Source organism: Trematomus bernacchii, unplaced genomic scaffold (assembly GCF_902827165.1).
Source record: "Trematomus bernacchii unplaced genomic scaffold, fTreBer1.1, whole genome shotgun sequence".
In the NCBI taxonomy this organism is placed as follows: domain Eukaryota; kingdom Metazoa; phylum Chordata; class Actinopteri; order Perciformes; family Nototheniidae; genus Trematomus; species Trematomus bernacchii.
In genome coordinates this window covers 11,369,292-11,394,701 of record NW_022988050.1, presented here as the reverse complement: position 1 = coordinate 11,394,701, position 25,410 = coordinate 11,369,292, and the positions used below count along the sequence as shown (strand labels likewise).

At 39.6% G+C, this 25,410-nt stretch overlaps 1 protein-coding gene across 2 annotated transcripts in view; it reads left to right on the top strand.

Moving 5' to 3' along the window:
• Positions 1–25,410, top strand: part of ttyh2 (tweety family member 2) — a 57,392-nt gene that overhangs the window by 16,216 nt on the left and 15,766 nt on the right. For both annotated transcript variants that reach the window (XM_034120131.1, XM_034120133.1), the window contains exons 3-5: positions 9,506–9,617; positions 17,501–17,721; positions 21,866–21,961. In XM_034120131.1, coding sequence (XP_033976022.1) covers positions 9,506–9,617; positions 17,501–17,721; positions 21,866–21,961 — 429 coding nt within the window. The remainder of the gene's footprint in view (positions 1–9,505; positions 9,618–17,500; positions 17,722–21,865; positions 21,962–25,410) is intronic.

Genomic DNA, 25,410 nt, shown 5'->3' with positions numbered 1-25,410 from the left:
TAGTGGATTAGATTTGAGACCAATCTGCAAGAGTTCTCCCCACTCGAAAGACAATTATATCTATCTGTTTGCTCATCTCTGGCTTCATGCAGGGACCTTTGCAAGGCAAGGCAAGGCAAGTTTATTTATATAGCACCTTTCAACACAAGGCAATACAAAGTGCTTTACAAAAATGAAAGACATTAAGAGCATTAAGAAACATATTATACAATGATATCTAGAAACACTCATTGTGTAAAATGACATTTAAAAACACTAATTTAAAAGCAAAGATAAAAAGCAAAGATAATAAAAGTTACAGTGCAGTTTAGGATATGAATATATCAATTAAAAGCAGCGGCAAAAAGAAAAGTCTTCAGCCTGGACTTAAAAGTAGTAAGAGTTGCAGCGGACCGGCAGGTTTCTGGGAGTTTGTTCCAGATATTTGGAGCATAATAACTGAACGCTGCTTTACCATGCTTAGTTCTGACTCTGAGAGTTCTGGATGGTTCATAATTTAGCAGGAGGTCAGAAATGTATTTTGGGCATAAACCATTCAATGCTTTATAAACCTGCAGCAGTATTTTGAAATCAATTCTTTGACACACAGGAAGCCAGTGTAAAGACTTCAGAACTGGAGTGATGTGATCCACTTTCTTAGTGTTAGTGAGGACTCGAGCAGCGGCGTTCTGAATTAGCTGCAGCTTTCTAATAGATTTTTTAGTGAGACCTGTAAAGACACCATTACAGTAGTCCAGTCTACTGAAGATGCAAGCATGGACACGTTTTTCCAAATCCTGCTGTGACATTAGTCTTTTAATACTAGATATGTTCTTTAGGTGATAGTAGGCTGATTTAGTAACTGTTTTAATGTGACTGTTGAAACTCAGGTCAGAGTCTATGACTACACCTAGATTTCTGGCTTTATCTGTTGTTTTGAACATTGCAGACTGAAGCTCAGCGCTAACTTTTATACGTTCTGCCTTGGCTCCAAAAACCATTACCTCAGTTTTATCTTTGTTTAATTGGAGAACGTTCTGACACATCCAGTCATTGATTTGTTCAATGCACTTACTCAGTGTTTGAATTGGAGCATAGTCTCCTGGTGAAATGGTTATGTAAATTTGGGTGTCATCCGCATAGCTATGGCAACTTATTTTGTTGTTTTTCATTATCTGAGCCAGTGGTAGCATGTAGATGTTAAAGAGAAGAGGCCCCAAGATGGAGCCTTGAGGAACCCCACATGTCATATTTGTCAACTCAGATGTGTATGTACCTATAGAAACAAAGTTGTTTCTGTCCTTGAAGTAGGATTCAAACCAATTTATAACTGTTGATGAAAGTCCCACCCGGTTTTTCAGTCGGTCTAGTAATATGTTGTGGTCAACAGTGTCAAACGCAGCACTGAGATCTAATAATACTAACACTGAAGTTCTGCCACTGTCTGTGTTTAAGTGGATGTCATTGAAGACCTTTACAAGAGCAGTCTCAGTGCTGTGGTTTGGACGAAAGCCTGACTGGAACACATCCAAACAGTTATTTAAATGCAAGAAATTACTCAACTGTTGAAAAACTACTTTTTCAATGATTTTACCTAGAAATGGGAGGTTTGATATGGGCCTGTAATTGTTCATTACTGAAGCATCTAGATTATTCTTTTTTTAAGAGCGGTTTTATGACTGCCGTTTTTAGGGCCTGTGGAAAAACACCTTAGTGAAGAGACTTGTTTACTATATGAAGTAGATCTGAGGCCATGCAATGAAAAACATTTTTGAAAAATCCTGTTGGAATAATATCAAGGCAGCAGGAGGAGGATTTCAGATGTTGTATAATGTCCTCTAGGTTTTTATCATTAATCTGATGGAATTGTGTCATGGTGTTTGAATTGAGTTTAGGTGGACACAGGGCCAAAACATTTGCTGTACCTGATACAGAGGCACTGACTGCTTGTCTGATTATCTGAATGTTGTCAGTGAAGAAGGAGGCAAATTCATTGTAAGGTTGTACTAGAGTAGAAAATATGTCATGTGTGGTATTTCATATATTTTTGCGTAGATCAAAAGAGTTTACGTGGCCCTGCCAGATACGTTGTAGGAACATTATGAGATGAATGAAGTTAACCCTGTGGGAAATCAACTCTCTTTCATGTGATTCCCAACTTTGATTGTGTCTACTGAAGTTAAAGAGTGATGTCCAGTGGGTTTTCAATTAGACTTGGTACCAGCTTCATTTTTTATCTCATGACACCAGATCCTCCTTTCACCTTCACTTACTCCTCATTTCCCTTCTTAAGTCTTCTACCTTTTTTTCTCCCATTTTCCTCTCCCTGTTCGACCTCCCCTCTTGTTTCTGTCCCTGCTTAATGTCCTCCACTCTAATTAAGTTTGACAATGACAGCTGATACGCTGTGATGTCCATCTAAATGAACACTGGAGAAGAGCAGATGTCACTCAATTGTACTCATGTATACACTACTGTAGGTCATCAAGCTGCTCATGCTGAGGACATGTGGACTGTAACTTTAACGTTTATAGCATTATTATTTTGTATATTATAATATCACTTGTGGACTGATTCCTAAAGAAGGATGTTCAAGGCAATTTGCAATAGATGGAAGCATAAACATTTAGGAATATGTTTTTGTCTAGAAGGTCTTCTCACCACAGAATTTAACCTCATATTTGTCCTCTTACTTGTAGGTTTACAAATGCATTTAATGTGTACAAATGTCCACAATCAGAGGAAATTAGAAGCAAGCATGTTTTAAACACCAAAAACCCACAAATAATTAATTCACAGATGAATATAGAAATACATAATATAATGAGGAAAAGCAAAATGGGTTATTACACGAGATTTAATTGCATGGCTTAGCAATAACATGCCAACAATATCCAAACCACTTAGGCGGACTATGGCAAGACGAGAATGTCCATATGTCTTTATAAATGTATACAAGGTAAACTGAGCATCTGTTTTATCTTGACTGTTTAACAGTTTTAGGGCTCCTGGAATGTAACCATAGCGTTATAATTCAAGAGTCTGGGGTCATTGATAATCTTACAGGTTGTCAGTATTCAGATGTGCAAGGGACTTTATGTTTTGCCAATCATTTAAGACTCTACACCCTACAGTCTTGTGCAAAATAAGCAAATAAATAAAAAATCCTTTTAATGAAAGTGTTCTATTTACATAGTCAGTTGAGTGAGACACAGCACACCGTCTTTACAGCCCTCTCTTCACAGATTATGCAAATTATCATCAGAAGTTGTTCTCCTTTCTAACACACTTGAAATATTTATTTGCATTTTTTAATTGGAATAGGTGTCTGTTGCCAAACGGAAATGAGAATGGAGAAGACAAGAAAAGGGAGAGGGGAAGAAAGGAAGACGTCTGTTTACATGATATATCATATACGTTTCCTCCATTGGATCCCATTCAGAAATTAATTGGCACACATTGATATTTAACAGCTTGCCTACAATTTTGGCAATAAAAGCATAGCAGCAGTAGAGTTTTAAAGCCCTCATTTACTTTTTTTCGGGTTCATTTATTTTTAGTAACTTCATTTTAGTCATTAATCCACTCTTTTGGAATTTTTCTAGCCTTGAAAATGGAAATGTGTGCATGAAAAATTTAGAAAGTGACTTTTTGTATTTTATATTCTACGCCTACTGAATATTAAGGGGATTTCTTTTGATGATCCTTGATGGGACATCAGGAGGGCTGAGTGAAATATAAAATGTCTTTATTTGTTATCTCAGGAGAGACATTGCTGCCATTTTGGGGCACAATATCAAATATTCAAACATGTCTGGGTCTATTAATAGTGGCCGGGGGCATTTTTCTGCTGCAGGCTGAATATTTGGTTCCTTTTTCTGCATTCCGCACAATGTCTTTTATTCACTTTGTCATTTATCAACATGACAGTTTTGACTTTTGCTCAGTACATGCCTACTCCGATATTCTTTCTTGTTGAATCAGACTGTGGATATTTGAAGAAGCGGCACCAAGGCAACTGGAAAGGGTAGAAAACAAGGGATATTCTCTCTCTTTGCACGCCTCCCTGTGTTCCCTTATTCATTAGATTCTGCTCTTCAAATATTTCCTCGGTTCTACCAAGTCCACATTTCTCCCGGCTACTTTTACACAATACATTACACTTTCTCACACAGATGAAAGGAGAGAAACTCCTGAAAGCATCCAACATAGGAAATGGGCTGTTACATGCGTCATCATCAGTAGATTATTATTATTAAAAGTTGGTGCTCCAAGCAAGGTGAACCACTCTTACATGTTTTATGCTTTTTTCTGTCTTGCTCTGTTTATCCCATTGTCATACTTTCTGCGTTTCTGTCATTTTGTTTTTTCAACTGTCTCTGACCGCATGTATATTCAGTACACAATGTCTACTTGTTTCATTGTCAGTCTGTGTCCTTCGGTCTGTCTGTATCTTTCACATGTGTCTCATTCCAAACTGCTTTGTCTATTCTGTCCTAAATGTATCTCACCCATGCTTGCGTCATGCCGCTCCCTGGGGTTATTGTTAAAACTGCAAAGCGGGTGGTTTACCTGCAGGGGGTCCTTTAATGAGGCTCTGTCCTTGTTGTACTAAGTAAGAAAATAGCCCCTGTAGTTCTGCTCCACCTGCGCTCAGCATCGGCCACCACACTGCTGCACAGCTCTGCCAGATTTCAGGTATTCCATCCAGACAAACGTTGCAGGAAGCATGGATGAGCATAGATTTATAGTCCAGCTCCGATTAACTGGAGCAACAGGGAGGAGTCGGGGGAAACCACAAGGTTAAGAAGACTGCTCTGGAGTCTCAATTAGGCTGACTCCAGTTCATTATCCCTTTGGTACTGACCTGACCTGGCCCTGGCCTTTATCTGGAGCACAATTTGTGATGGGACAGTGGGGGTTTATAGCAACCACGGGTACAGGGAATACCTCTATTTTAACAGAGAAGATACGTGGAAAGATCGTGTCGTAGAAATTTAAAATACAAATAATTAACATCTGAACAACATGTGTTACATGAATACTGGTTAGCAGAGAAGCTGTAACAGTTGTAATAGCTTAATCGATGAATGCTTAAAAAAAAAAGTTAAAAGTAACTAGGGCTGTCAGTCGATTAAAATATTTAATCGCGATTAATCGCATGATTGTCCATAGTTAATCGCGATTAATCGCAAATTAATCGCACATTTTTTATCTGTTCTAAATGTACCTGAGAGGGATATTTTTCAAGTTTTTAATACTCTTATCAACATATGAGTGTATGTGGAGACACTGTGATGGATCGTTGGAGCTATGTGCAGCTCAAGGCATATATGCTCGAACGGGAGCTGCCTGGACGCTGCAATCATGTTGCGCGCACTATCCGTGCTGAGTGTGCTGACTTTTCGTACAATGTCCCACTGTCTGGCTACCTGCATAAAGTCAAGTGCTCGGCGCAGTTGTCGGCGAAATGTCGCTCCTCTGTTTTCATTGAAACAGCTCCTTATATCCGTTAGCGCAGCTAGCTAGCACCAGATGCTAACAACAACAACAACACGTAAGGTGTGCCTCGCTCGCGCCACACATACACACACCCTCCCGGTCCTCCCGATGGCCAGTCCGGGCTTGCCGGTGAGCGTGGAAGTGTGGTCTGCCACAAGCGGGCGGCAAGAGCGGGGCTGTCAGCATCAGCTTGTAGATGGTATTTTAAACTCGATGCGCTCTGAAACTACGGGGCGGCCGAGGACAAAAAATACACATGCGTTAATCGCGTTAAAATAATTATGGCGTTCATTTTTTTTTGCGTTAGCGCGTTATTAACGCGTTAACTTGACAGCCCTAAAAGTAACACATAACAAGGTAAGAAGTGGATAAAAGCTTAGAAACTTGGCTAAAAGATTAACGGTTAAGAGCTAAAATAGTTAGCTAAGAGTTCCGCTATTAATAAACAGCCTTAATAGTTAGCTAACAGAAATGCTAAACTGTTTAAATACTAAGCTAGGAAAAATATAAATAAAAAGTTAACATTGTAAGCTATGAGAAATAGTAAAAAGCTTATTAGAGTTATTTAGCTTAATGGAATAACTGCTTAGATACTTAGCTAAAAGTAATGAATAAAGAGCTAAAATAGCTAGCTAAGAGTAGCGTATTTAATAAACAGCTGAAATAGTTAGCTAAAAAAATAGATAAACTGCTTTAATAGTATGCTAGGAAAACAATGATATTAAAGTGGACCTATCATGCTATATTTAAATGATATATTGTAGGGCCATACCTATATAAGGTATATTTATACATTTCTGTTTTCAAAATACCAAACAGATCATGCATTTTAGCCATGCCTCATTTCGCTCTATGTGCTGTTTGCTGTCTACGGGTCTGATTCTGCTGACCACGCCCCCCTGCAGGAGAGGGGAGACGTGCTCTGATCAGCTGCTGGGCTGTCAGAAGAGGGGGAGAAAAAGAGATCTCTGTCCTCCGTGTTTTATTATATAGAGTCGTTATTCATTTGTTTTAAAGCTCAATAAATAACAAAGAAGACCTTTGACCGGCACTTTTCTAATTTTGTCCGGAAGATTTAAACTTTAACGGACATCTTGACCGGCGAAAGAAACTGAAACTGAAACTCTGCCGCACGGTCCCCTCGTTCCTTGGAAGAGGCGGAGAGGTGGGTGTTTGTCATCTGCTGGTGGACTAACCGGAGAGAATTACAGTGCTTGCCTCGACGGGGAGGGATTGCATTGCAGCGGGAGCAAACGCTTGCCTCGGGGAGGGAGAAAAAAAGCCACAGCGGAGAATAAACAGAAGGGTAACCATGGTAACTATGGGCGGGAAGTCTTCTTCGCTGCTTTTGTGGCAGACTACAGCGCCACTTACAGGCCTGGCATATGTACTACAGCGTCTCCAGCGCTTTCGAACGGCAATGGCCGTGGCTGTCTCCTCCTGATTGGTGGAGTTGGCCCAATAGCCGTAGCGCCACCGTCCTGACGTCAGGACAGTGTTCAAATCTGGATCAGTTTTTATCAGATCCGTTGCAACCCCTTTTTTAGAGATTTGGAAAATAGAGAGGGTTGTGTTTTCTGACACTTGGTGAGTTCCCTGGAACAGCGGGGACACATATTCATGTATAAAAGACGTACAAAAGTGCATTTTGCATGATAGGTCCCCTTTAAGCTGACATAGTAAGATAGGAGAAATAGTAAAAAGCTGAGATATTTAGCTTAAAAATCATGGAATAACTGCTTAGATAATTAGCTCAAAGTAATGAATACAGAGCTAAAATAGTTAGCTAAGAGAAATAATAAACTTCTGAGAGTTAAATGAGAAAAAAACTGATAAACAGCTGAAACTGTAAGGTAAGAGTGAGGATATTTAGCTGAAATAGTTAAAAACTGGTGAAATAGTAAAAAGTGATTAATTTACTTATAATGGATTTAAACACTTGAGATATTTAGCTTAGAGCTAGCGATGCGTGGTTGTAATTGCTAAAAGGTAGGCCTACTAATACATGGTTAAAATAAACTGTGAGGTAGCTTTAAGTGGGTCTGGTGATTATGAGATCAGAGAAATCTATATTGATGTTTTATATTTTGAGAAGAGGCAACCCTCAAGCCGTGTAGAATTAATTAGGTCATACAATATTGATCTATAATAAATCATCAAGTCAAATAGCCATTTAGTGTGTCTGCTCACTTATCAGCAGTGAAATGGATCCTTGTTAAGCACTCCTTCCTACTTTATATTAACTGGCATTGATTATCAGGTAATGGGTTCTGAGTGAAAAAGTAGGTGTCAGTGCAAAAGGTATAGCTACATTGTATTCCAAGAAAACACATTTTAAATATAATATAGTGTCGTTTCACAGCTCCAAAAGTACAGCTACCAAATTAAGCAAGACAGGCTATGAATTAAAGGAAAACCATACATTAGTGGGCAGACAAACATGAACGCAGACCCTTGTTTAGGAAGGCACAGGGGTTAAATTATAATGCTATTATGTACTGTCACATCTGAAAATCTATTTGAAGTTTTTGGTGCTGGAACAACAGTCTGTTTCTTAAAACTGGACAAGCTTACCACTATCTACTGTACACTGACTTTGGATAGTTAGGGATAACTATGAAGTACAACTCCACTTTAAACATCCCTTAAAGCTGATTCAACACTTGTGAACATGAAATGCTTCATAAAAAAATAATCAACTTCAGTGCTGTCGAATGGGATGTCACTGGAGGTAGCTCTAGGTGTACTTAATAAACTTGTGTATTGAGAGTTCCCCTCAGAGAAATATGTCAGCCTGAGTCAGATCTGAACTCCCTCTCATCATATGTTCAATTTAGTTTGATGTGCGACTCATTACTGTAACTTTATGGCCTTTGCCGTGTCATTTAGTAACACAAGTTCCCTGAAGCTTCCATAAAAGGTTAATATGTTGTCTTAGGTTTGCGCAGGTGGTTAGTATTGCAGGTGAATTAGCCCATCTCTACTGCAACATAATTGTCTTTGCAAGAAATCTCTGCACAGGGTTTTCAGAGTTTGTTGTGAGACATTATGCATCTATGTCTGATTTTCTAGCTTCGTCCAAATCCTATTATATAGCAGAGGAACAATGCCACAGCACTTCAGAGGCAACTGAAGCTCAGAGGAACTACTTAAGAGTTGGTGGTTATTTTGTTTGTGCTGATGCTCCAGCTGAACAAATGAAATGCTTGGTTGACTGAGTATGCAAAAGCGGTTTCCAAATGATGCACACACATTCCAAAACCCTGTATTGTATCATTTCTGGTTCAAAGAGAGTTGTTTACATAAATGAACACAGCATCACAGTGTTATGCAGCTCCAGTGCCTTACTGATACAGTATATTTGTTTTGCCTCCTGTAGACCACACACACACACACACACACACACACACACACACACACACACACACACACACACACACACACACACACACACACACGCACACGCACACGCACACACACATCCCAATTCACTGTCGTGTATTCTGTTTGGATAACTGTTTTCACCTTGACTATTAACTATTGCATAGATAGACAATATTTCCGTCTCCTTTCAGGGATTGTCCCAATGTGCCTCATTACTTTTGCATTTTTTTTCTCTTTGCTTTTTTTTCAATTTTATGCAAAAGTCAGGGTTGATAGAGAAATGTATGACATGGCTTTATGATAATACCCAATTGCTTGCAAAAAAGAAGGCATGACATATTCATAAAGCCTGGTGTAGGTGCTGTATTCCATTGTGCCACTCTCTGTGTAGGCAGTGCATCTGTAACACAGGATGGCACATTGTTTCAGAACAGGAAGAAATCCTTATTTTTAGCGTGCGTTCATTTTCTTATTCAGCAAATGTTCTAATAAATGGCTTTCAAGCTGATAAATGTCAGTGCCTGAAAAAGATATCACCTGTGACACCTGTGATTTACAAACCAAGCAGCACTGATGTAGTGCTACTGTCATTCATTTATCAAAAGGCTTACCTCTCCCTCCATACTTCTTCTCTCTGTAGCATCGCCGTTGGTGTGGGTTTCTATGGCAACAGTGAGACCAATGACGGCGTGTACCAGTTGACTTACTCCCTGTACAATGCCAATCACACGCTGGGCGGTGTGGACAGTCTGGTAAGTAAAACATTAGGGTCACATGATGAATGTCTCCTATACATAAACATACCTGCGTGTGTGAAGAAAAACAGCATCCTGATTTGAGTTTGTAAAAACAAACTGGAAACATTCAGTACAGTTTCACAAGACATACAGTTTATACATGAGAGGCCCATTTAGCTGGAAATAAACAGCTCCCTGTGAAGGCTTCAGAAATGCTGGTTGTGATGTATTTACACACACACAGGAGGAAAGCCCAGAGGACTCCATTTAGTATGCATTTAAATGTTTTTATAGTCTTTTTATGGCCTTTTACCGCTACACACAAATTGACTGCCTGACAAAAACACTTTGCTCCACAGACAGCTCACACACACTCTGCTCCACCTTCTCCCAGCTGCTGTGGCCTCAGCAGGAACAAAGCATCGCCCTGTGTCTTTGCTTGTGCTCCCTTTAGGTCCTTTTTCTATTTGTATCTGACTCACTTCCCATCACACACCCAAATGTAGCTCGCTGTTTCAAAATTATACACCAATGACAAGGCATTTTTCTTCTTTCAGTCAACAGTCAAAACTGTTTGATATTTTTCTCCATCTGAATTTTTCCTCACCTATGTTTATCAAACAAAGGTTGTAGCAATTGATATTAAAGTACATTACTTGCCAACACTATTGATGAAAGTATTTGGCAATTTGGCTTCACAATAAACCGTATTTGGTTATCATCTGAACTGTACACTTGAGATTTGAGATGTTATCTTTGAGAGTCAACTTGGACTCTAAACAGTGCTATAAGAGCAGGATATTTAAATGTTGTGTGACTAAAATAGTGAACAGGTACATGATGAACTTGCACATGAGATTAGCTTTGACAAGACTTAAGACTTCGGACTGAATTTTTTTTGAGTTGCACAGATTAATTTAGGGCTTCTTCTTGTTAAGACGTGTTAAGATGAACCTGATTGACTTTTTTTCGTGAAACTTCTACAAATGGCCTTCGGACTTTACCTCACACTTGTAGATATCAACTTGAGACTTCTACCAATTGAGTTGGCACTTGTAAAGATTCACTTGAGACTCTTACTTGAGATTTGTAAAGATAACCATGACACTTGAATACAATTACTTAAGACTTGTAAAGATTAATTTGAAACTTGACTTGAAACGATGATAAACAGACTATGCTTTTTTGATGTAGTGTCTATAAGGACCAGTTTTGTGTTGTCGCCTCAGCAGTGTGTCCCGTGTTGGTCCGGGGTCTGTATCAGCGTGGGCGGAGACCTAACGTGACTAGTTGTCAAAGAGTGGGGATTAGGTCTCCATCTGCGTTAATGGAGATTAATGTGTTGGTATGTGAGCCACTCAACATGGCCTCAGTATGAAACACTTTGCTCAGAGGATATAGAGCCTACAGCACTATGTTAGGACTCTTTAACGGAGGGAAGTACTTAGCTGTCTGGCTCTGATTTATGCACTTTATACATAATTTAAACTGAAAACATGGGAGACTGTAATTACCTATGTTGGGAGAAGATCAGTAGAGTTGCTGTAGATTGTCAGATGGGATTACTTCTCATTAACAAGCTAGCATTTACATGTCTTTGATTTACTCCATTTAATCGATACAACAGCATGTAAAGCGTGTATTACCTTAACACAGAGGGATAGATCCATCTCTTTGTCATGACCAGATTAGATGAATTGTTCACACATTGTCTCCTGTTATTCTTGTAAAGCACTTAGCCAGGTTCATTTCTCAAAGTCATATTAGCAGAAAGAAATCATTTACATATAGCTCGTCTGAAAAGCTTGTCAGTGAGTCCCTCTGGGATGTGTGAACTCGTGCAAGCACACACAATTGGACATGGTGGCCTTTATGTTATGCGTGTGATTGTGCTCGCCTGTGCCTTAGTGTGTGTGTGTGTGGATGAGTGAGTTCATTGCACGCAGCAATAGACTGTTAAGGAGTCTAGTTCTAGGGTAGTATAAAGAGCCCAGTGTGCCACACACAGTTCCCAGTCTCCCCCCACCTAATCAACCATGAGCCCAGGAGACAAAGCCGTTTGATGGGCAAGAACAACGAGCAAGGATGGCCTGTCTCATTGGCAGATTCGGAGATTGAAATCTGAATTGAAATCATTGACAATGAAGGCCTCACTGCCCTTCGGCCAACACAAATGCCCTTAAAGCCCAACTCCGAGAGAGTTTAGAAGTGAGTTTGCTTCTAAAGGCTCAGTTTATAAGAGAGGAAAAGAAGGAAGTTAGGCTCATTATCACTCAATGTTTTTTTCTCAGCAGCTGTTTAGGCCTTGATTGGTTACGGTCTGAAATATATGCATATGATTTGTTTATGAACAGTCACTGGCTCTCTTAGTTAGAATATCAATTCAAACAAAGCACTTGTATACAGAGAGAGGTGCAATTTGGAGACGTAACGCTCAAACTGAGAGGCAAAAAAAACATCAATAGGGCTGTTAAATCTGGAAACGGGCCAATTGGGATGCTGTAATGGGAATGATGTGATATTTGAAGTCCGGCCACTCTAATAATAACTCTATTGTTTGGAGATGGGTGTTGAGAGAGTTTTGGCAGCCCGCAGTCACCAAGCGGAGTGGGTCGGTGTCTGGGTCAGCCACGGATCATTTGGCCAGAGCTCAAGCACGGTTTGGAAGGTGGCCCAGTAAATAATTACAAATGTGCATATTTCTACACGCTCTTATAATACGATTTGTTTCTATATGATGAGGTATTCATAATGTGAAGGAGAAAGATAATCAAAGTTTAATTATTATTGTTTCCATTGGACATGGGACAATGTGAAATATCCCAAAGTTATTGGAATTCATGATATTGTTTTGATAAGAATCAAAATGTGCTTTAAACTCTTAAAGTTAATCCGTTATTTTATTTAAATTAGGCCCTATTTTACCATGATAACAAGCTAGACAGATGTTCAAGTCACTTATGAGAGGATATTGGTGATTATCATGATTCACTACCATCAACTTATTGTTATTTCATTGCAATCCTGATATTTAACCTTATGCTGTGAGCAGGAGATCTGAACACAGGCGGAGTGTTTGTCTGGCTGTAAAACAAAAGCGCTAACAACTGAGCCTCATGTTGTTTCTGTGTGTATGCCTGTTTGCAGTCTGATCCTTGGTTTTGTCCAGAAAAAAAGTGTTTTTCAGACATAAAATACACCTCAAAGAAGTGCAAGTATCTGTGTATATTTTAGAGGAATGAGTAAGAGCAACAGACAGACAGATCAGTGCAGTGCAGACAAAAACACATTTCTTGTCACTGCAAGAGGTTAACTGGAGTCAAGCTGTATTACTTCCAGCATTGTTTTCTATTCAGTGTTTAGCTCAGCGTCACATTTCTCCTCTTGATATCACCACAACAATACTAGCTGATTGTTCGTTACCAGGCTTTTGCCTCCAGGAGCCCTTCTCAACTCCTCTTGTCATCCCCACAACAGTAACTTCAGCTGTTATAAAGAGATCAGGCTGTTAAATCATCAGTAGAGGACCCCATTTGTTCTCAGTTGTTTAAGAAAGTTCTCATTAAAAGCTGCCATCCGTGAGTGCAAGGAGAAACCTCTTTGACATCTGGATGTGTGTTTTAATATGTGTACTGCCTGGCAGGTGGTACCCAGTTGGCTAATTGGGCACTTTTTCTTCACTCTCACGTCAAGTTGAAGGGAAAGTACTGGCGCTGAGGTTATCTCTGAGGCTAAACCACTTCCAACACTGTGTGAACTTTCGCTCCCTCTTGACCACAAGACAGTAGATCCAACGACTCAATGAATGTGTGTCAAACACCAGCACACCAGCAAACCATTGTTACAGCAAACCATTCATAGCGTGACGATCCCACTTCCTTCCTTTTGGTTAACAATCTTTGCTCTGTGGGCCATCGGTTTCTCAAAGGTCTTCATTTGAAGCCCGCTCAATGTTTCATATACAAACCAATTCAGGCCGACCACTTTGAGGCTCTGTGGTCACCACGTATGTGAGGGGAGAAAAGGAGGTAGGAAAGAATATATTTTTAAAGAGTGTGCTGAGCTTTGTTTCAGAGCAGTGAAGATGGTCTCTATCTTTGCAGGGACCGAGCTACCGAGGCACTTCAGAAGCATGTTCCATTTCACGCTCTAGCTCCCACATTCAATTTTAATTGAAAAAAGGTCTCTCCACTATCGAGCAGAGACGACCAGTTAGAGCGAGAAAAAACGGTTTAATCGTTTATCTTATCCTTTGTTCTACTTTAACAAATACCCTTATTGGTCCTCATTTATCAAGCGATTACGGGACGAGTAAGGAATATAGAGAAAGTGATTATGAGATGATCGCTCAGACTTGGCAAGCAATTTTCTGTTTCAACTCAGAGATGGACACTCGGGGAGGTATGTGTCTGAAAGAAAGCGATGTTATCTCTGAAGCACTGCTCTCTCTGAGGCCATGTACCAACAACAATAGGCTTACAGATAGATATCCAATTTTAGTGAAGGAAGTGGGGTTAATATTCTGTAGAGATTATTATTAGGAATGATTGATTGTGGAACTATTGTTCTTGTCCGTGCAAGTAAGTAGATATTTGAAATGGCATATGATGAATGTGTGAAAGGTAGATGCATTTCAGGCATCTATTTTGTAATAAGAAATAAGACGTGATCCTTTGATAATAGAGGCAAGGAGAATGATGTGAGAAATGACCCTCCTCCTTAAGCCCAGGGTCTTCATTCGGAATACACTATGGTCAACCACAACCAACATAATGCTCGTTGATCTATATTTATATTCCTTTCCTCAAGCTAGAATCTACATTTGATATTTGACAGCCACTTTTCAGCCCAATGCCACTCTCCATTCGTCACCGTCTGGTTATTTATCGTGATTTCTTCTTTTTTAAAATTTTTATTTATTTGTACCCTCCGGCGTGTAGAAATGAATATCCCACCGAACAACCGCGATGCAGCCAAACACAATCCGCTGCAAATTGTTTGTTTTGAAAGATGTGAGGAAGAGAATGCCCTCGAAACATCAGATTGAGATAAAGACTGGGACTGGGAATTATATCTTCTTGATCGGTGCGGATCATTTACACGGTGAGGATCAGACCAAGAGGAAGGAGAGATTAGCTGGATTGACTGTCTCCCCAGGCGGTTGAGATAAGATTCTCTCACAAGAGGCAAGAATCAGATACTTGACTTCATTTCTCAACTGCGATTTCTTCTGCTAAGTCTGAGGAGGAAGTGGTCTCAATCAGAGATCAGATAACAAACTACAGAGCACAGATACAATGTCCCATGGAGAGGACTGTTGGTTCACAGGTTGACTCCTCCAAAACCCTTAGGGAACAGCGGGTATAGCTAATGGATTAACAGATTGATAGATGGATGGATTCATGGATATTTGTAGCTGTGCTAGCATGGCGTTATATGGGAATGTCAGTCTGAACCTTGGTTCACCACTTTGTCGCTGACTGAAGACCTTCATTAACAACAGAATGGATTTCCATTTAATTTGGTGCACATTAGGGAATTCACAATTATTGCATTTTGGTCATCATTGAGTACTCCTGACAAAAATGTACTCAAATAGCTGATATTTCTTGGTAGTTTTTTCCCCTACAAAATAACAATGATCAAATCCCGTCAAGAATGTCTCGAATAAATACAGTTAAGTGTTAGCTAATGTATGCAGGACCTACAGTAGGTGAGACACCAGAGTCTATGATAGGCTGTTTACAAATGAGCCTCAATCTGATTCAACTCAACCCAGGCTTGTCGATTTTCCAAGGATAGCTGATTATTTTCTTCTCTACTTACCTTCATTTCTGTTATTTAACAGAGTAAACATAGAACATTCTTCTTCAAACAAATCTGTCTTTCAAAAACAACCAAATATGTCAACCTTTGTTTGCTACAAGTCCATCTCAAAAGATACACTGCTACTTCTTTTTACCTGCATGATGCTAAAAAACCCAGATCGATTAGTCTACACAACGATGCATTAAACCCACTACTGCACATATTCATGGTCTCCAGAGGATGAAGCCTAATGACTTTAATGATCTATTGACTTCCTTAAGCATCACCAGGAGGTTGACTTTTTTTTAAAAGATTCTGAAATATGTTTGCTACAGATGTTCAGTGTTCCAAGATGATACATTAAAATAACTTTGGTAATCCTGTAACATTTAATCTAGAAAACCGTCAAAATTGTCCAATAGTTCATGACTAAATGTTGTGTTTAGTGCTTATTAACATTGTTAGCATGCTATTAGTCAAACGAAGGTGGTCCACCTCGTTACTATTTCCTACAATATAAGCATTCTCACTGTGAGCGTGTTAGCATGCTTATATTAGCGTTTGGCTAGAACCACAACTCTGACTATAAGAGTAGCCCCACACTAGCTGTAGACTCTTTTATTTGCAGCCATCTAGTGCTGGTCGACCGTTGAATGCAGACCGACTAATTACTTCCACCCAACATGCCCTCGCCTCAGCTCCAGCAAATCCTGTGCCTGTCAAACACGGCAACAATATGAGTGTTCTCTTCAGTGAATGCCAAGTACCCTAAGCTGAATGGAAGCATTTATTACCCTTTTTAATGATCAAATAGCAGGATGTCTCTGTGAATGCCATCTCCCAGTAAACAAAGTTTCCCTTCAAGCTAAGTACAGAGAAATTAAACCTGAAGAAATGGAAAGGGCATTTACAGGAGATGTTCACACCGCAAAGATAATGTGGTCTTGGTTTAGTTGGCCGGCTAGGTAAGAATCTGATAAAACTCCCCCTTTGGGAAAAGGATTAAATTATCTGTGATTACCTGGTGTTTACAGATAAACATTATTGAGTTATCAGTTTAGAGAAAGGTCTGAAAGACAACAGCAGTCGTAAAATAAAAATCTCTCTTCTATCTCACCTCCGGGCTCTCTAGTTTTGGCTGTTGTCCAGCTGTTTGCTCAAAGAGGAGCTCTTCACCGACACCCACACTCAGTATTTTAGCTCTCCCACACTGCCCCGCCCACCCACCTATTTTTTACTCTGCAGCACATACCAGCCTTATGTTTGGGTTTATCTCACCTTAGGTCACTTTTTTTTTCCCGGGGAAACTTTGTCAGGTGGAAAAGTTGACATGCTGTTTGAGAGGATTCCTTGCTGTGCTCGGCTCTAAGAAAAGTCGGTCAACACATTATTATTTTAGTAGAAAGGTGGAGGTTATAAAACATTTCTATCCCCTCAAACTGTCAGGTTTTTCTGCGGACCGTTTTCACAAAACAAATTATTTGCTGTTACCAGAAGGAAACTCAATCATCAATTACTTATTGTTGGGAAAATACTGAATGTACTCTTCCAATATCAGAGTAGCACGTGATAACAAAGGTCCTACGTAGCTGTGTACGTAACAGGATGTATGATTACCTAGAAGAGCGTCAGGACTGTTTTAGGCATATGATAGCTATGTGACAACGATTAACATGATGATTCAGCCTCTATGGAGATAGACATATGACTGTCATGTTTATTGCTTACGTTGGCCTTAACTAATCTGAACTAAGCATAGAATACTGCTTTGAACTGGTATGCATGTATCTTGTGACTGAATAACATCCTGTCTTGTATATAAAGCATCTGAAGGACACTGTTCGAGGAACTAGTTGTCCCAAATGCTCTGTGTGTGATGACTACTTCCATTCTTGCAAGGATTAATAAATACATGTATCCTGATTATTGAAGCTTAAGCCGGTGAAGAGTGATATTTTTCGAACACTTATCAATACATTATACCTCAGGAATGGGTCAGTGCATTAGCTTTCATGCTTGGTATTCTAACCCCGGCCACAGTGCTGTTGTACTTATTCACCTCACGCCTCCTCTCCTCTCCTGCCCTCCAGGTGACTGGCACGATGGGCAACATGAAGAGCGGCCTGCACCAGCACCTCGCCAGGCTGGACGAGATCTTCGCCACGCGGGGTGACTACGTGCAGACCCTGCAGTTCATGCAGCAGATGGTGGACAACGTGATCAAACAGCTGCTGGGCCTGCCTGACTGGGAGGAGGCTAAAGTGGACCTTGCATCCATCGCTGATCAAACAGCAAGAGTGGAGTACTACAGGTGAGGAACAGAGAACATGTCAGTGTCCTAAAGTGCAGGGTGGAACAGTGAACAATGAACAATGCCTGGGATGCTACTGAAGTGCACATCTGTAGGAAAAACAGTTAGAGAAATGAGAAAAACATTTGGGATATATCTTTTCTATACATTTTTTCTTTTGGATAAATCGCATCCAAAATTGTGTGAATGTCTCAAATGTTCTCATGGATTTCTAAATGCAGATCTATGGAGTTATGGATGGAGAATGAATGCCACATGATACAAATGTATACGAAAAAAGTTCTTAGTTTAAAGTAGAGAATAACATAAAGTGATTAGTCTGACTTTTTTCTGCCGAAGTCTGATTTTATTAACAGAATTATAAGAATTTCCACGTGACCCAAACCTCTTTCATAGAAATCAGTAGAGAACTGTTATATATAGATATAGTTATTTACATCTTGTCTAAACACGTGGGAAGATGCTAATCAACCAGGAAAGACCTATCACATTTTTATGATCATATATAAATGCTACAAATTACCGTTAAATATGCATATAACGGATTCTCGGAGATGCAAAATACATTTAAGCTTATGATATCATGTCTCGATAATGGCTGCAATCACTGGGAAACTTGAACATGCAGTCAAATAGATAATTCATGTTTTCTCATACCTCTATGACCTGAATATATCACATGATATTTAAAGGATGGGATGAAATATGGTGTTTGCATGCGTGCATCATCCATTTACTGTATATGTGAATTGAGCTGTCCACTGAGCACACGGCTCTGTGAGGTGTTTGAAATATATATCACCTAAAAAATGGCGCAGTGCCAATGTTTCAGTCCTTGTGAAGCCTTGATAGTATTTCTGTGGAGTCTGCGGTAACACACAAGCTGGTGTTTGTATTGATCTGCAAAGTGACTCTTCTTCTCTGCCAATAATTCAATACGCCACATTGCTGTGCACTGATAGAGTAAGCAAACCGACGGCAGACAGCCAGCCACTGTGTAAACTGTTAATGGACTCATTATCACTGCCTCATGCCCAGACAAATAGCTGTGGTTGAGCGTGTGTGTATTTGTGTGTGTGTGTGTGTGTGATTTGACTCTTCACAGTGTTGCTGTGTCAGAGTTGGCTGTCCATCTTCAGTGTGTTCATCCTGGAACATTTTGTCTACTTTAAGAATCTTAAATAATCCCTCAGTTTTCTGAAAATAACTCAATGTTTTCCACCTTGACACCTTGCAACCTCGGGTACTTTAAGGAGAGTGCTGTCATTTACGTTTTTTAAATGTTATAACACCCTTTTCAACACATTTTATATTTACTCTTGGAGTTGATATCCCTAGATTTGACACCAAGGGTTACTGTGAATTTGCTGTCACAGAACTTAAACTGTGGAATTGACAACCTTTCACACAAAGCAGTAATTTATATTTTGTTTATAAGTAAAAGACTCACCTTTTAACTGGATATATGAGTTACTTTTGCTAATTTCCTTAAAGTGGACCTTGCATGCTATATTTGAATAATATAGTGTAGGACCATACCTATATAAGGCATATTTATACTTTTTTTTTTTCAAAATACCAAACAGATCATGCATTTTAGCCATGCCTCATTTTGCTCAATTTGAAATCTTTTAGCTCTGTTTTTGCAAGGGCAGATTCTGTGAGAACAGCACCATCTACTGGCCTGGCATATGTACTACAGCGTCTCCAGCGCTTTCGAACGGCAATGGCCGTGGCTGTCTCCTCCTGATTGGTGGAGTTGGCCCAATAGCCGTAGCACCACTGTACTGACGTCAGGACAGCGTTCAAATCTGGATCAGTTTTTATCAGATCCGTTGCAGCCCCTTTTTTAGAGATTTGGGTATGGAGGAAAATAGAGAGGGTTGTGTTTTCTGACACTTGGTGAGTTCCCTGGAACACCGGGGACACATATTCATGTATAAAAGACGTACAAAAGTGCATTTTGCATGATAGGTCCCCTTTAATTATACTATACTATTATCTGTAATGGTATTAAACAAAAAAAGGAGAATAGGATGTGGTGTTATGGGCTTCTTAATGGGGTCTCTGTGTGAGTGTGTGCATGGGGTCAGCTGGCAAATGCCTCCCCATAAAATCAAGGGATCACAGTGACCTTTGACCTCTCTGTCAGGAACGTTCGATAAAATGCTATTTCCTTTATCATATTTAACCTTTCAACTGAATCTAGCACATTCAGAGCTGCTTCTTGCTTTCCGATACAATTTCTTGCCGACGTACTTCTCTATTATACATGAATGTAACCCCCTGTAGCAGCGTGCCTCTGTGCAGCACTCAGTTTGACTTTAATTGGATTAAGATGACACAGACAAACACGGTGGCAGTGTCACCCAAGAGCCTCCGTGTGCATGTTGATGTCCCAGCTTCTCGTGCTGTACAGTGCCAAGAGGGGAAAAGATGAAACGAGGAAGAAAAATCAAGGAGTCGGTGGCGAGGGGGAAAGAAGGGCGAGGGAGGGAAGAGGGGCTGAAAGGGAGAGAGACGACGGGGAGGGGGGTTCAAGAGAGTGGAAGGAAAGAGAAGGGGGAAAAAGAAAGATATGAGGATGCAGCATAGGGATGGAGAACACAAATGGGAGGGAAATCAAATCAATAATTTAAGAGAAAAGAGGAATGTACAAAGTGAGAATGTAAGTGCAGGAGTTATGATTAAAAAAAGATACACAATGATGGAGATAATGTGAGAAGAAATCAAAGCAACTTGAATTGGATGTATTGATACATCCGAGTTCAAAGGTGATGTAGCGGCCCCTCCCCCCATTTGTTTCACAGCATGAAACATTCAATCATATGGAATTGAGTCCATTCATTATTAACCACCTGGACAGGCTTTCTGTGCGTCCGGTCTCAGACTGACCACTGCTCACGTAACAGATGGGTTCACTGAGGAGGGCAATACTGGACAGGAGTATACCCTCAAGCATCAACACACACCTCAGATGACAGCATGTGCCTGTTGAGGTGAAAATAAGTGTTACACTATAACATTTTGGGTTTTAACTCCCTCGAGAGTTTTTCTGATGGGTCTTTTTTGTATTTACTTTAGTAATACATTCTCATTTGTTATTATTTGGTATTTTTTGTTTTCCTCCTTTGGTTAAGATCGGTCAAGATTTTTGCTACGGCATGGGAAATATGCAGTTAAAAATGGTAATGCTGAAAGCTCTTTAAAATTCGAAGTAAATTGTTGGTCCCTGAATTTCAGACAAACTTGGATAAAAGAATGTTTTATCACTAAATATCACTAGTAGCTAGTTAGCAAGTTAACTATCTAATTAAGCTAACAAAAGATCAAATAAGCTCCATGAGTTGGAGTAATAAAAGGAAAGCCATGTCAAAGAGGGTCTTACATATCCACAATATAAAGGCACTAACATACATTGATATTGTGCAAAAGTTACATGTCTAAGACAAAAAGTCAGAATCCTTAGTGGTTCATAATGTTATGCTTATATTTCTCTAGGCTAAAGAAAGCAGCTTTTTTCTTGTATTGCCTCTTAGCTTTTCAACCTTAGTACCATAGCACAGTATTATTAATGAAAAATAAAAATGTTACGGTTATTTCATTTTAATATAACCCTGTGTAAATTCTTAAGTTTTGATGAAGTCGTCTTGGGAAGCCTGTTTTGGATGATCTTACTGGAGTATAAACTCACACAAACAAGATAAAGAACCATGTCAAAGTTGCTACGTTAGGTTACTTTTTACTGTACTTTATGTAGTGGGCTAGTTAGCATGGCATGCTAATGTTTACAACTTCAAGAGCAGGAAAAAACACTCTATAATCCATACATGAGACTATTGTTATTCTATTTTAACTTAATATAGTCGATGTACAGTATAAGACAACCACCTTCAACATGCTAAGAAATCCATAACTTTACATACTGTATGTGCTGTGCATAGTTACAGTTGCCTAGTTGCAATTGTAAAATACGTTTTACAAACAGTCAATTAAGGTAGAATTATAACATCATTGCAATAACTACATCAATAACGCCTGGCTTGAATGTAACCAGCATTTCCTTTTATCAAAGCTCAACCCACTTTGCCAAAAAAGAAATTTCCCAGCAGCACTGTGATTGTCTCTCTGTCTGTCCCTGCAGGTGGCTCACCTACCTGCTGATCCTCATCCTGGACCTGATCATCTGCCTGCTGGCCTGTCTGGGCCTGGCCAAGCAGTCTCGCTGGCTGCTTACCACGTGAGTCTCATACACTCTGTAAAACACATAGATTTAAACAAAAGCAAGAGCTGTATTTTCGTTTACAATCCAAAGAGGGATTTGGTTTTGTATTTAATGTGATCTTCTGATAGTGAGAAAAAAAATCAGGGGAAGGATGTATGATGAGAGGAGTGGATAGGTAGGTTAGCTGACTAAGTCAATCCCAACTAACTGGAAACATTTACTTAGTTTTGGTCACTATGACTCACACATCAGCTGCTACAGCATGTTGCATCGGGAACTGAACCTACACAATAGTCACTTTTCCAAATCAGCAATAGGTTATGTATTGTAATCTAAGCCAAAACTGGACCAATACTATGTTTTCTTCCAGTTACTCCTTTTTGGATTCCCTTTACTTCATATATTTCTAAAAGACCAACTGCATCTAAGAAGTTGAACGCTTTAGATTGGAGGTCTTGCATCTATTGTGGCAGGTAAACACCCACATCTTATTCACAGCTAGATAATTGTATCAAAATAACCCATGCAGTGCCTTAATTAAATGTGTCATGTATTCCAAACAGGAACAACAGATGTGATATTTTGAGTTAGAATAAGATTGATTATGAGTTGGTGTAGAAATAAAGAGAGAGGGAGCTGGAGGCAGGAGTTCTTCTCATGGGAAATTGCAAAATCCAGTATTGGATCATGTCCTTGTACAAACACTGCCCTGCGAAACTTGTTGTAATTAACTTGCCTTACAACGTTGCCAGGTTGCATTTGCTCTTACTCTTGCTGTGTCAAAAGTTCTCTTTACAAATTGTATTTTAGAGTTGTGGAGAGATAGGAGTGAAGCCATTGGATGTTATCAACCATACAACTTCCTAAAGATTGTTATTCCAGTTTAACACTCGACCTGCTTTAAATGGCTTCAGACATAAATCACATTTGATACCAGAAAGATATCTCTTGACCCTGGTATAGTACTTAATTAATTATTAAGCTTAGTATTTTTAGGCTTTTTTCAGATTAATATTTGATTGATTTTGCTTTTATGAGTGATGGAAAGCATAATGAATTAAAACAGCACATGCAGGGTATAAAAAAAAGATAAGATTTTCTGTACTATAAATATGCCCTATAGATAGGAAACAATAATATAATTACTGTTTTTCTGTGGGTTGGGGAGGCAGGAAGTGGACAGGATATTGGTATAAATTATGGCATAAAAAGAACTCCCACGCATCAAAATACATGTTACAAGGAAAGATGACATAACAAGCGGTGATAAATGGCACACAAATAATTTACTGTATGTACACTATATTTATACATGCCGTGCCCCCGCTTTCATTTAATCTCCTTACAGCATCAAAGTGTATCCATCTAGACTGGAATGTGATTTTTTTTTTCTGCTCTAAAGGAGCTTTTCACATGGCATGAAATCAACCCGGTCTCCATTCATCAAGCCGAGTGTTGCTCTGTCTCTCTCAATCAGTCAGTTCAGGGTGTGATCTCCACTAAATTTGCCCTACTAACCACAAACCCACCCCCGCCACACTTTCCCACCCCCTTTGCACACATGAGATGAGTCAGTGTCAAGAGTGTCTGCCCTCCCAATGCATGCATTCTTCCAGTGGAGTGGAAGTGGTTGGAGGCTTTCCGGAGAAGATTACATTCTGGGGGCCTGTCGGCTCTTCCTGGTGCTATTAACTGGCTGGCTGGGTGGTAGCATGACACACAGTAGGAGCTTAGACAAGAAGACGCATTTATAGACCTTTCTGTCAGCTGTTTCTATTTGGAATACAGTTTGTCATTTCCCTTTTGTTTGTTTTTGTGGATTTGTCTTTCAATTAGAGCACTGCAAACACATGTCCATCTGCCTCCATTGCATTGGGATTGTGGCAGAAATCTGAGAAACTGACATTGCAAAACCCTAGTTCATAACGCAGCTTCCATCAGGTGAACTGAACCTTAAAATGTTGTGATATAAACACAACCTATTCCCCAGCCTAATTTTATGGATTGAACAATTCCGTGCCCCTCATGCATAAGAAAATAAACGAGAGCAATAACTAATCTCCCTGGAGGACAGAAATCATTTGAGCTGTCGTGAGCAATGACTTACACCAAGAAGAATTGGCATTTAAACAAAAATGCACATGAGTGGGATGTGCTGAAATTATAATGAAAAACAGTCACAGCATTGGTAAGAATGGAGAAGACAAATGTATATCGGCTGCCTGAAGGACGTGGTAATTGTTTTAGCAATAAACAGTTTGATATGGCAGCTGAGTTCAGCAATTGGTATCACACCTGTGCAGTTAAAATATATTTTTCCTCGATGAAACAGTTTAGTTTATCCAAGAAGGGGATTTTTGTTTGAAACCAGATGAATAAACAAATGAAGGTCAAGAGGAATATTACTCTAGAAAAGCTTAACACCAAGGCAACCTTTTCTTACGTTTATATACTACTAATTTGCAACATAATTGATGGTGTACCACAGGGAAGTGTACTCAGACCTTTGGTGTTCTGCATCTTCATGTTACCAGCATACTGTATAGGAGACATACATTTCTCACTGACATTGCACTCTCATTTCACTCAGTTTTAATACAGATATAATGATTGTTTGTATAGCGATGTATGGAAGAAAATCTACTTGCCACTCTGATTTAATTGAGAGTGACTTGACCTCAACCTATTTGCTGGCATCATTCGCCCTGTTCCTTGGCCTCTGTGAATTTTCCACTTGATTTGCTTTGCGTCAGGTTTGCACCCGATTTCCTTCGAATCAGTGTAGCTCATTGAATCCCCTTTGCCAACCAGAGCAAACATCGTAATAGTTGCTCGGTTTCTGCTGTTGTTGAGGAAGAGATCAGAGCGCATTCCTCCCTTTTGCTTGCTCATCCAATGTCATCGTTTTTTTAAAGAAATTCACAGAGTCCAGTACCACACCCTGCGACAGCATTACTGTCAAATAGGCATTGCCTTTTTAAAAGCCTTTTATGGTAAAGATATTATGTAATTTACAGGAATAAAAGCAGGAATTAGAGAAAAGCCATACATAATGACAGATTGATTGGGTCAGCAACAAATTCCATAGAAATGTATGTGTGTGCATGTGTGTGTAGGTGTTCACAGATGGATGAGCACATTTAGTAAAGGAATGAGGGACAGAAACATTTGTAGGGAACTCAATAATATACTTTCCATGTAACTACAGTATATGCAGATCCATACACACATTGGTGCGGTAATAAACATTCAACCACTAAGACCTTTGCATCTGTTCTGCTTCTTGATTTTAAATCAAGTTAAAGAGGCCTTGCTCTCTTCCCTTCAATGTCCTTGTTAAGTGTCAGGGCACGGGGGGCTCTGTTTCTCAGAGAAGGAGGTTGACGGACTAGAAGAGTGAAAAACTGATAAACTGCCAGGCAGAAGGCAGAGAAAGATAGGGGAGACAGGGGTGAGCGAAAGTG